General features: G+C 38.4%; 1 protein-coding gene across 1 annotated transcript in view; it reads left to right on the forward strand.

Annotated features, from left to right (window-relative positions):
* Window positions 1–357: 357 nt before the first annotated feature.
* The window catches only part of LOC122791517, a 167343-nt gene continuing 154242 nt past the window's right edge, over window positions 358–13458 (forward strand). Inside the window, exon 1 of the mRNA XM_044059259.1 lies at window positions 358–790. Within this exon, the coding sequence (XP_043915194.1) occupies window positions 716–790 (75 nt within the window). The 5' untranslated portion in view covers window positions 358–715. The remainder of the gene's footprint in view (window positions 791–13458) is intronic.

The following is a 13458-nucleotide window of genomic DNA, read 5'->3' on the forward strand; positions in this document are numbered from 1 at the left end:
TTGTCCAGAATTTTTTGCTCTGAAGTTGAGAGGTATGCTCTAACCGTCATTTGATTTTTATAAGCTTAGGGGTGGGACACCATTTAAGATTACATGCTTATATTTCTAATTCGAATTTGTTAAAAATATTAACTTTAATTCTACTTTAAACAGCTTGAACATTAAGTGAGACTACTATCCTTCCCCGATGGTGTATTCTAACGGGTACCGGTAATCGGTGATGATTTTTCTTTCTCTGCAATTCATGGAATTGTATACGAAAGTTGTGTAACATCACCTTTCTAAACGACACGGTAGGAACACCCTGCAATTCTCCTGTCCTATTTGCAGATCATTATTGGGCAACCTTTCTGTAAGCATGAGGACCAGATGAAGATGGCAGAATTTGGAAGTTTTGCAAAGAACAAAACGATATAACAACAATATGACATAATGATAATCATCATACACCATGCAAAAAAGGACAGCACCATTGTCTTAACATGCTGTCATAAACGCTCTTTAAAAGTACTTTTGACACCGGTATTTTTTTATTATTTGATTAGCAACGTTTACAATTATTTTGGTTGAAAATACTACAGTGCAGCACAGAATACATATAGAAATAAGCCTCCTGTCTGGATTGCTCCGTAGCTTCAATGTGATGTCACCATGGTAAGCCATTAAAAAAAAAAAAAAAAGTCTGGCAAACATTTCATACAAAAAAATACATTTGATGACACTAGCTAACACACGTCAAGGCTTACACTTCCTGAAGAACTTTCTGTGTAACCACGGGTTGTTTACAATGGTGCGTAATATCTTATCTCCTCAACTTTCCACAATAGTTGTGTACATATTTTAAAAGAAACGCGTGCTTTAAAAATATATGGGACGGGCAACAGACAAAGGTAGCAGACGGATGATCCCCTTATACCTGCTTAAGGCCTGTGATACCTGAGCACCTCATCCAGCCTGTCCGACTCGGATCCCTGTTACACCTGTGACTGCGGACAAGAGCAGCAACGAGAATAGTAGGCAATCGGCACCATAATGGGGGAACACTTCAGAAAGTGGCTGCTGAGTATACCCGGATAGGATTTAGTTAATATTTTTAAAATATTGTTTCATATCGGTTTAAGACGTTTTTCATTTATTCAGTACCTTGATCTGAGAATAAATTATTTGGTTGTAAACTACAGTGATGTACTAGCCAAACAATTGCCATACAATTTACTGTTATAGTCACTGGGAATTCCAACCCGGAAATGAGACGCCGTTCAATGCATTCGCTTGATTTTTTATCAATATTTCCAACAGCACTAGTGGGGTGCCTTCTGTGCAGAGTCTGCATGTCCTCCCTGTGGTCGCGTGGATTTACTCCCACATCCCAAAGACATGCTGTAGGGGGATTGGACACTCTAAATTGGCCCTTGGTGTGCGTGCCTTCTGTGGAAGATTGGGCGCCGGGCTGCCAACACCGTAAAACTCCACTGCCAATCATGAGCGGACAGATGATCCGCTGTGGCGACCCCTAACCGGGAAAAGCCGAAAGAAGAAGGAGAACATATCCAACAGCACTAAAACGTGAGTCATTGTTTTACTATAAAAGTATGAACGTTATGAGAAATCGGGCACCAGCATTTCTACGCAGAAATGGGCGTGGTGACTGTGATTGGCAGGTGAAGGCCGTGTGACGTACCATGGTAATCATGTCCGATTGACAAGGGATGTAGATTTCGATGGGGCGTCATGAATATTAACTGTGAGTACTCAGTATGTGAATATACCGAAGAAAACAGTCATTAATGGGGAGAATTTCTGTTTTATTAAACAGATGATCATTAAACAGTGTTACTTCTTAGCCGGGCACAAACAGTATTTACACAGTGTGAAGAAGTTAACCAGAGCAACTATACCTCTCAACCTGGAAACATCAAAAATCTGGACAAGGCCCATGAAAAATAGGTACGAATCTGTACGCTGATTAACATAACATTTGCATACATAATTATGTAACTACACCCACTCCAATGGGATTGTGGGATACCAACTTTCAAATGCAAACTGAAGAACAGACAACCAAAATATTGCACCAGAGTCCCCCTGCAGCCATTCCAATGTCCCATTACTTGGCTATTTTGCCCATTTACCATAAACACTAATGTGTGCATAGTGCTTTATTAATACAATGATTATTTGGATTTTATTTTTACCTTTTACAGTCCAATGCACAAACACCAACAAAACACTGTCTCACAACGAAAATAGACTTGGCATTAAAACATCTCTGCCCTTGAAACTCGCATTCATTGAAACAGCATTGAAACCCACACCACATTCAAAGAAATTGCATTTGGCCAGTGGTGGATAAAGATTACCTTTGGCTGTTTTCAAATCAGTGGCCCCTTGCACACAAAACAAGAAACATACATGTTTTCTTTGATACACCTTCCTGACTTTAAATTATATTCCTTGTATAATACAGCACACTTGTTAGACAGAGCACATTTTACATTTATTGTTTGAGCATTTTTCCAGTAAGCTGTAGGCAATGAAACAAAGTGCATGAACCAATAATGACAAAACTTCCCAATTCCGAATATTTCCATCATAAAAGTCTAATTCCAGTGTGTCCGCACACCCACACTATAAATAGAATGACAGTAGTGTAAGCCATAGCATCTTGCACAGCTTCTCGCGCTTATTTTCAATTTAAGTTTTTTTTTGGGGGGGGTACAAAAGGCCAAAAACCAGAGACACATTTTAAACATTGCTTGTATAATTTTGTAAAGTTGCTAGAATAAAATGTGTTACCACCATGCATTTCACTGGCAAGTCTCAAACGCAGGACCCTGTACACTACATTCAGAGCAACATACCACTATGCCAAAATCAGCAGTTTCATGAAAAACAGGAAGACTGAAACTTAAATGGCTATCATTTAGTGAATTCAGTTCTCACCATAGCTCTCAACCTCTTTGCACAAAAAACCTGGACAAAGCCAGTAATGGGGGAATACAAATCCATTTCTCACTTCTCACCATAGCTATCTCAACTCTTAGCACAAAAACCCTGGACAAAGCCAATAATGGGGGAATACAGCCCCAAAATTGGGAGAAATTTAAAATACCAATCTTATAAACTTAGAAAATTGCTAGAATAAAAGGTTTTGTGTTACCATTTTTTTTTCTGAAGAATATGAAGTCTGAAATTCAAATGCATGTCATTCTTTAATGAATTCAATCCTGCACTGCAGTGATTTTCCACAAAAATCCTGAAAACCACAGATTTTATGAGGAGCAGTCTCAGATGAAAAATATGAGGAACACATTTACAAGTGGTGATGGCTAGGGACGTTAGGCTCTTTTACCCTGTACCCAAGGTACAGGGTGTGAGCCTGAGTACCTCTAGCCACCAGGTGTATTGCAATGGGGGCATTTTCACACATACACACAGCATTGCTTAGAAGGTTGGACTATCCCAGATCAAATATATTTAGGGAGAATACTTAACAATGAGTCATGCATTATTTATGTTGTTTTAATAAGTTCATCTTTGCTACTTTTATAAGAACTACTAGACCCACATCTGTTTTACTGGGTGATCTGACAGCTGTGATTTGGATGTCACTTTCGCATTTTGCAGCTGCAGGTTTCAAGAGTCAGACCCAGGTCTACAGGATATAGCAACCATTGCTTTAACAACTAAAATGAGCTGTGAACCCACTGACAATCTAGGAACTTGCACAGCTCTTTGAATATAACCACCATTCAACCTTGTGGTTGACATTAGATCTCTATCTCTCGATTGCACTCACTGTAAATCTTATACTCACTTCCAAGACGCACACACTTCCTTACTTGTATTGTATTCCCCTAATCACCATTCAAACCTTGTGGTTGACATTAGATCTCTGGTATCTCTCGGGTACACTCATTGTAAATCTTATACTACCCTATCAATCACTTCCAAGACACACACACGTCCTTACTTGTATTGTATTCCCCTGAATCTCCATTCCACCGCAAAACGAGCTTCTCCGAAAAAAAATGAGCTGCTTAATCTTCTCCATTCCACTTGCAAACATCCCATTGCCGTTGATCCATTCTGCTCACTTCTGCCATTCCCGCTCGCATTTGCAGCTGGAAATGATGACGTGAGCTCCTTGAGCTCAATTCCGACTGGCTGCTAGCCCTGACGGAGCTGACGTTATCGCGTACGTGATGACGTTAGCTCCGGCAGCGCGATTTTTGAAAAAGTTTAAATTATAGAGCAAAGAAATCGGAAATGAAGGGGTGCCACTCGTGAATCGTGGCACCCCTTCATTTGGACCCAAAAACTCGGTAAAAACCAAGTAATTCGGTATGGTTGGGAGGTATGAGAGCAACATGTTTCAACCAGAGCAGGTTGACATAATGTTAAGCGTAAAAAAGAAAAAATAAAGACAACAACGGTAGTCTTTACAGGTCCTGTGCACCACCCCAAATACTCTTTAGTATTGTTTTGTTGGCATTGTTATGTCATGCTTTGTTTTGTAATTATGTATAAACACTCCACATACTTCTGAGAAAAGTTTTGGGTACTTGCGTATTATCGCAACCACCTTGCTAATGAGTCATGCTTGTACATGCATTGCTTACAAACAGCAAAAGATAATTAAATGTACAATGGGCTTTCCGGCTGTTGTACTGTCCAGATTTTCTCACAATGTCCAGGTTTTTGTCACTTATTTTTGGTGTGTTCCTCATAAAAAGTGTGACTTTCTAGCAACTCACTGAGACTGATGTGATTTCCTGTATGTCAGTACCGTTGTCTGTTTTGTGATAGTCGGAAACATCATCAATCCTCAGATCATCCCAGTCAGTTGCTAGAAAGTCACACTTTTTATGAGGAACACACCAAAAATACAAAAATCTAGACATTGTGAGAAAGTCTGGACAGTTGATAAGTATATAAATATGCTCAGTACATGTAACAACACAAAAGTGGACATCAGCAGTTATACCTTTCACATGGCACTTATGCCCTGTCCCTAAGTGATGGGAAGGTTTTGGAATTCACTATGGATGCCACACATACCTGCCAACATTGGACTACAACAAATGTGGAGAAAGAGTAAAATAGTATCAGGACAAGAAGCTAAAAATATTGGATACATTTTCATTTGTTACAAACGTAAAAAGTGCCCAAATACAGTTTGATACTTTCTGCCCTAAGTGAAGGGAAGTCTTTGTAATTAAATAATGATGCCAGCAATATCTTTCAATATCGGAGTACAAAAAATGTGGAGAAAGCCTAAAATAATGGCAGGACAGCAGCCTAAAAAGCTGGATAGAGTTTAATAATTTGACAAGCTTAGCAAGTGCAAAAATACCGGTAAATAACTTTTCCGCCATGTGAACGGCAAATGATTACATCAACGGTGAGTCATTTGCAAGGTGGTTGCGATAATACGCAAGTACCTAGTTTTACACCATAATCACTTTTGCAGGGGGCAGGCCCCCCTACACCCACCATGTTTCTTAATTTAAATTGTCCACGTTTCTTTACAAACATTTCATGCATGAGGTATGTACAACTTTTTTCTTAGCCTTTAGCTTTGAGCGATTAAGTAATGTCAATATATTTATATTTGCAATATTTCGCTTGAAAGAGGTGTGGTTGAAGATTTAAGCGTACTACTTGGAATGTACTGCATTCTGTTGCTGCTTTTTAATGTAATTAACAGCGACTACTTTTCCACTAGCTTGTTTCTCTGTGTTTGTATGAAATGACATATAAACAGTTAAGGCGCTGTGTTGAGCTTCCGACATATATATTTATATATTAAGCTCTAATTTGCAATCAATGTTTTACATATTCATATGGCTGACAGCGGTCTACTTATGTTTATTCAGAAGTAGACGAACAGTAAACGTCACGCAGAGGGTGTTGGGCGGCGCTTGCTACTGCGCATCTGGTGGGGTAGTGTTCTAATACAAAACCAGCTCTCAATTGTACAGATTTCTGCCTCATATTTTTGGCTTATTCCTCAAAAAATATTTGTATCTTCTGGCAAATTATTGAGGATTGAAGTCGGAAAATAATAGCAGACGCGAGTTTCAGACTTCATACCTTTCAGGGAAAAGTATGCTAGTGCAAAACCAGCTGTTCTATCAACTTAATATGTTTATAAGGGCAATGTGTAAAACTTGCTCCCATTTTTTGTCCTTGCCCTCCTAAAGACACAGTTTCTGTCCCGTACAGATTTAATCCGCTAAGAGGTTGAGAGGTATGGTGGTGCCATTCAACTTAGCTTTATAAACATCAACAAAACAATTTAAAAACACGCAGCGTATTCGCAAAGCCAGTTGCACTTATTTTTTCTTACTAATGTTACCAGATATATGATTTTATTTTGTTTTAATTGTACTTGATTTAGCAAACCTATACCTACCTTCAGAAGTTACTAAATAACTTTGAAACTTTACTTCTAATGCACTAGCTATCCAACGTTTCCTTTTTTCAAAACTCATTAAATTATTATATTACTCTTGTTTTTATGCACATAGATAATAGCAAGGTTACATTTTTCTTGACTAATTAATAGCAGATCATCCCAATATTTGTTATTTTTGCTTGCATCATGCAGTTTTCACATAGATAGTATGTCCATAAATGGTGCCATTACAACAACCATAGTCATGACAGAAAAATACAGCAGTCTTAGTGAAATGTGTTGGTATTGGGCAAGTTATAGCTAATTTTTCACTAGATATTTTAATTCTTTATGATGAGACATGATGTATTATATTATTGGTTAAACATTACAATAAAATGAAATTACCAAAAAAACATCACTATACTTTAAAATCAATGCAGAAAATATACTGGAGAAGCATTTTTCCTGTACAGAAGCTGTTCAGATACTGTGTAATCAGTGATCCTGAATGTTTTTCTCAGTTATTTTTGCCCTTGTGCCTTCTAACCATCAAGCTTTCTTCTAAATTTGAGCTCATTTGTTCCTGGTGATTCATTCCTTCATACTGGAGGAGCTACACATCAGAAGTGCTATTAACTAATCTGCATGATTAAACTAAAATTGTCTGCCTTACAGGGCCTGATAAATAAGGTTTTTACTGTCACACTGTTTGCTTTTTAGCTAGTTTCACTGTGTGAAAGGTGTTAACGGGAAAGCACCTATTTGTTTGTTCTGATTTCCTGCCAAGGAGTGTATCATATAATTGATTTGTTTGCAGCTGAAAGAATTCTGTAGAATCTCATTGCTCATTTATCTGTTTAAAACTTTAATTTTGTGACCAGGGCTGGTGTTAGCATTTTGGGGGGCCCCCACCAAATGTCAAGTTGGGGGCCCCCAGGCACTTCCAGTGTAAGTATCACCCTGTCACTACCACCCTTCTTCCTAAGGAATCATTTAGTTCATGCTGCAAACATTTAGTAGTAGTACGCACAGAATGACTTGTAGCTACAGTGCTCTTACATTACAGCAGGTCAATATACCATACTATCTTGGCTTATCCCACAAAGGGACATTTACAGTTACTGGCATTTAGTTGCAGCAATGATACATCACACCAACTCTATGTAACTGTCTGGACTTGGGTGGATTGCACCCTAGGCCTACTGTTTTGACCCCCCCCCCATCCACACACACACACACACACACACACACACACACACACACACACACACACTCCATTCCTCCTCTCCGTTTCCCCCTACATCTTGGCAGGGTTGCCAGACGTCCCTATTTGGGCGGGACTGTCCCGAGATCAGCAGCCTGATCCCGAGTCCCGCCCTGCCGGTTTAAATCCCGGCCAGCCTCCATTTGTTTGTTTTGATTGTCCCGTATACCTGGTATACGGGCCAATCAAAATTGCTAAAACGGAGTTTTGTTATATTTTAACGAGAAGTTTCGTTTATGGATTTTGATTGGCCCATATGCCGGTATACAGGCCAATCAAAAATCGCTAAACACGGAGCTTCTGGTGTTTAATGCGAAACTGCAATGCACTAAACACGAGAAGCTCCGTGTTTAGTGCAGAGTTACTGAGTGAGCTCAGTTCTTTAATGTTTTTTTTGCTCTTCAGTCTCTGGGTCTCCGAAGACCTTTTTTTTTTTTTTTTTTTTTTTGCTCTTCACTTGTCGTGAGAGACCTTTTTTTTTTTTTTGTCCCTACCTGGGGGTCTGCAAATCTGGCAACCCTGCATCTTGGGCTCCCCATATGATGCACGGTACTTTTTTTTTCTTTCTTTTCTCAAAACTTTCCTTATTCTTCAGCTTTTTCAAGACACCATAATTTTCTATATTCTCTGAAATGCATTTTTAAGTTTTTTTTCCTTTTTATACAACCTTTTCATTCAATAACTGCAGAAACGGTTATTATGATCAAAGAAAAATTCAGATATTCTCTTGAGCTTTAGTTTTTCTGGCATCCTTTCAACACACCTTTCTTAACCAGGACAGCACAGTAGTAATCATTTAGGAAGTAATGAAAATAAGCCAGGGTCCAAGAAGCCATAGGGTTACAGATGTTCTTGGATGCACTTTATAGCATTTTCCCACCCTTTTAATCCAATGGAAGCCCAAACTAAAATCATGAGTAAGAAAAGAATTTCATTCTTATTTTATTTTTTTTTTTTGCCTTTCAAGGAAGATATTAAGTTGTGCCCAAGGCTAAATATTCAAAGCTGACAAAATAATGCCTTGCAATAAACTAACTGTCCATTTCTTGTGAGGATACACAGGTCTATCCCAGAATACTGCCTGCCTTCCTAACACCCCCCCCCCAAAAAAAAAAGAAATTTACTGTCTATGCATCCTACTGGTGTTAGATTGGGCTAAAAGCAGAGGTACAAATTGCCACAGTCATGTATTTCAAGTGACTGCTGACATACATATGTATAGCATGCCTCCTCACTCCCACACAGTCAAGGGTGATTAAGGGAGCCTCTTGTATCCATTTATACTGTCTGGAGAGTATGGGCCACCAGACTCCTTGAAGATCTAAGTGTTTGCATTTTTATGATATATTTTATGCCTTACTTTTGAAATATAACTACTTGTTAGCTTTTTACTGATACCCAGAAGAATAACATATGTGTCCTAGTATTACTGTGTGTGTGTGCACAGATAAAAATCAGTGATATTGTTTACAAACACAAGCATAAGCCATAGCAATATTTGTTTTGTACTTATTTCAGCAAATAGCAATACGCTGTGCAACACTGGTACTGCCACACCAGATCAGTAACTGCTGTTTAGCAGTTATCAAACAGCATCAGTGGTAAATCACTTTCTTTACCTCACTGACCTTCCCTGATTTTGATCATAATTTTGCTCTTTCCTCTGTAAAAAGTTTGATTTGCTGGTAAATCATTCAAATTACAGGGAGTCAATAAATCCAGACATCAGACTTTTATACTTCTTATTGTCCAAAAAAAAGTTGTTAATATATTAACCTGTCGAGCAGAGCCACAGAAGTGATCCCCGGGGTGTATTTCCTATTTCCCATCTACTCATCAAGATTTTTCCTTGAAGAGTGCTAATGAGGAACTTTGCTTGACATAGATGGGTAGCTTGTTCCAGAGTATGGGAAGTCTCTGGAACAGGAACCTATTCCTCCAGCATGTCCTGTTTATTATGGTGACAAGGTTTAGGTTCCTAGAGCCTGTAGCTCGGAGGGATTGGAATTTCTTTATTTGTAGTATGTCCAACAGCTCTGGGTTTGACATAGCTTTATATGTCAGGCAGAGATCACCTCGGAGTAGGCAATATGCTATGGAGTAAAGCTGGAGTTTTTTGAGATGGTCAGTGTAGGGCATCTGTTTGAGGCCAGTAATCCTCTTTGTGAGGTACTTCTGTGGCCTTTCCAGCTGCTGCAGATGTCTTGTGAGGTACATTCCAAAAGGGGTGTTGTACTCTATAATGGGTCTAATGTCGAGTAGAGGGCAACAATGACCTTTTTTTTTTCCTGGATGAGAACCCTTTTGTGATGAGGTGTGCCACGTAGAAGGATTTCCTGACTACTGTGGCGATGTGATTATCAAAGGAGAGACTACTGTCCAGCTGGGTCCCAAGGTCTCTTATTACACATTCAGCATTAAGTAGACTGTCACCTATGTGGTAGTTCATGGGTACAGAGTTTTTACTGAAGGGGATGACAATGCACTTTTTGGCATTGAGCTTGAGGCCATGGTTCTGACTTCAGGCATCTGTCTTAGTGAGGCCCTTCTGTAGGATGTCCACATCATTTGGGGACTCGACTATGGCTCCTAGTTTGCAGTCATATGCGAACTTAGTTAGCCAAAAGGCTTCTGTGCTAGCCTGTACTTCAGAGAAGTACATACCAAACAGGAGAAGTCCCAGGACTGAACCCTGTGGTACTCCAATAAGACGAAAAATGAAGCAGGACCAAGAAGATACTCCACAGACAAGATTTAATTTAGCTCTTTCGCTGGCAGTACGCCATTGACTTCATCAGAATAAACAGTTTAATTAAACAAACACAAGATTTAAATAGTCATACCCCCCATCACATATTCAACAATACAATCACCCATAGGCTGTGATAAAACATCTTAATAAAACCATTCATCTTTCTTGTAATGAATCTAGTAATAAATACATGACTTTTTTAAAACCATCATTAAAACGGACAACTGTATCTTTAATGAAATACACTAGTTAATGTGCCTCTCTCTCTCTATATATATATATATATATATATACACATATATATATATATATATATATACACATACACATACACACAGACACATATATATGTATAGTGAATGTATAATAAATTGTGTTCTACATATGAAGTTCAGACCTCAGTTTTAAAAAACTGGATATAGAGACCATCTCATTGAGACCTGGTGCTACTGTAGCATTACATATGAGCTGCCAGATCAGCTCTCTATACTCAAAAAACGTCTGTTTAGGCCCCCCCACCATCCTTATTCACTATTTGCTTAAGACCTGTAAATTTAAAAAACTGATTGCAAAACTCACTAATATGCCTAGCTAAAGCATTGTTTTGATTAGTTCTACGAATATCATAAAGATGCTGACATATCCTTTTATTAAGACCAATTATTGTTTTTCCTATATGGAATTGTCCATGTCTGGCATACAGCTACATAAACCAGACATTTACTAAGACAATTCAATTTCTGCCTTAGCTTAACCTCCCCACATCCAATAATGTACACTCTATCACTTTATATGATATGGGTACATTGTGGACAATGACCACATTTTCTCATCCAGCCTGTACTATCACTTGACTCACACCTTCCAAGACGTTTTAATATACAAATTCCTTTTATATAAGACTACTGGCTTTTCACCTACTTTTTTCCGATGTTCTACATCATTTATTAAGATGCCCCACTTATTGTTAATTACTTCTTTTATGTCATAAAACAAAGGGCTAAATGTAAGTATCATAGCCCCACCAAAATCATTTTCTTTATTTATATTAATTATTGTTAACCCATCCACACTTTATTTAATGTTGTTACCACTGTCATTGGCCCCTAACAATGGAAGAAAGTGTCCTTCTAATCTCTTATTCACCACTTCATTCAATAAGGGGTCAACAAATTAGTCAGGGTACCCTCTCCTTAATAACATATTTCTGAGTTTTTCTACTTCTTCATTGAAAACATCATATTCACTTACCATCCTGGCCACTCTCACTCCCTGCCCCTTCACCAAAGACCTTTTTTGGTGTAAGAGGTTACAGCTGTCATAATGCAGTAGTGTGTTTGAGTAAATGGGTTTTCTATATAGTGTTGAACTAAACCCAAAATGTCTGGTTTATGTAGCTGTATGCCAGACATGGACAATTATATATAGGAAAAACAAAAAATGGGCTATGTAAAAGGATATTATCAGCATCTTTATGATATTCGTATAGGTAATCCAATGCTTAGCTAGGCATGTTAGTTAGTTTTGTAACCATTGCTTTTAAATTTACAGGTCTTGAGCAAATAGTGAATAAGGATAGTGGGGGGGGGGGGCTAAAGAGATGTTTCTTGAGTATAGAGAGTTGATCTGGTAGCTCAGATGTAATGCTACAGTAGCACCAGGTCTCAATGAGATGGTCTCTATATCCACTTTTTTTTTAATTGAGGTCTGAATTTCATATGTAGGACACAATTTATTATACATTAACTATATATAAAGGGACATTAACTAGTGTATTTCATTAAAGGTACAGTTGTCTGTTTTAATAATAGTTTTAAAAAAGTCATGTATTTATTACTAGATTCATTACAAGAAAGATGAATGGTTTTATTAAGGTGTTTTATCACAGCCTATGGGTGATTGTATTGTTGAACATGTGATGGGGATATGATTATTTAAATCTTTTGTTTAATTAAACTGTTTATTCTGATGAAGTCATTGGTGTACTGCCGACGAAAGCATTAAATTAAATCTTGTCTGTGGAGTATCTTCTTGGTCCTGCTTCATTTTTCGTCTTATTGGTTTGGTCTACTACTTGTGATGGAGATAGAAGCCGAGGCGGTAACTGCTACAGTTGGTTTCCTCAGTGAACTAAATACATCAATTGGGAGCCTTGCAGCACTAATTCAAGTGCTGTCAAGACAAATAACTGATATGGGCAGGAATTTGTGTTCTCCGCCTACAACTTTTGGTACGGGCAATGTTCCCACTAATGGATTGACTGATTTGCAAGTTTCCTTGATCCCCCTGGGGCAGAGGAGCCCAATTTCCACAACAGTGCAATCAACAGAAGCCATTACTGGCAGAGATGGAACGAGGGGCAGTGTAGGTAGTACACCCCAAATGGCAGTTGAACTGGCAGCTTTTTCCTTAACAGACTGGCTTTGTGAAGGCTCCCGGTGTGAGTTTAAAAAGCCATCATATGAAAATAATGCAGGAACAGTTGATGAACAGCTTAAGTACTTTGAACGGGAAGTTCTAAAACTAAGGAAATTGCAACTTGAAAACAATTACCTTAGAGAGTGCCTTTGTAGGTAACAAGTACCAAAGAGATTGCGGACATGGAAGTTCCCCACAGGTACTGTACCAGGTTCTGACTTTCACAAAGAATCGGTTGCCATGTTTAACAGACATGGCTGCGAATTACTTGAACTTTTAATGAAAGACAATGAGGAAAAAAAATGAATATACTTAAAGTAAAAGTTGATGGATTGGATGAAGTTTTAAAAAATGATTTGAGCTTTCCATTTAAAGTGGATGCTTATAGAAAAAATAAAAGGGTAAAAAACTGGAAAGGGAAAAGAGGGACTATGAGGCTGATAAGGCCTACCCCCTACCGAGAAGTAACATGCAGATACATCATGTCAGAGAAGACAGTAATGTTATTGATAGTAATGACGAAGTGTATTCTGAAGGTGAAGGTGATTTGGGTAACACACAGGATGTCCCTTTAGAAGTGCCTTCGAGGAGGTCAGAGCGCCTCCAGAATCAAAAGGCAGC

This window comes from Protopterus annectens, chromosome 17.part0 (genome assembly GCF_019279795.1).
Source record: "Protopterus annectens isolate FY-2018-M chromosome 17.part0, PAN1.0, whole genome shotgun sequence".
In the NCBI taxonomy this organism is placed as follows: Eukaryota; Metazoa; Chordata; order Ceratodontiformes; family Protopteridae; genus Protopterus; species Protopterus annectens.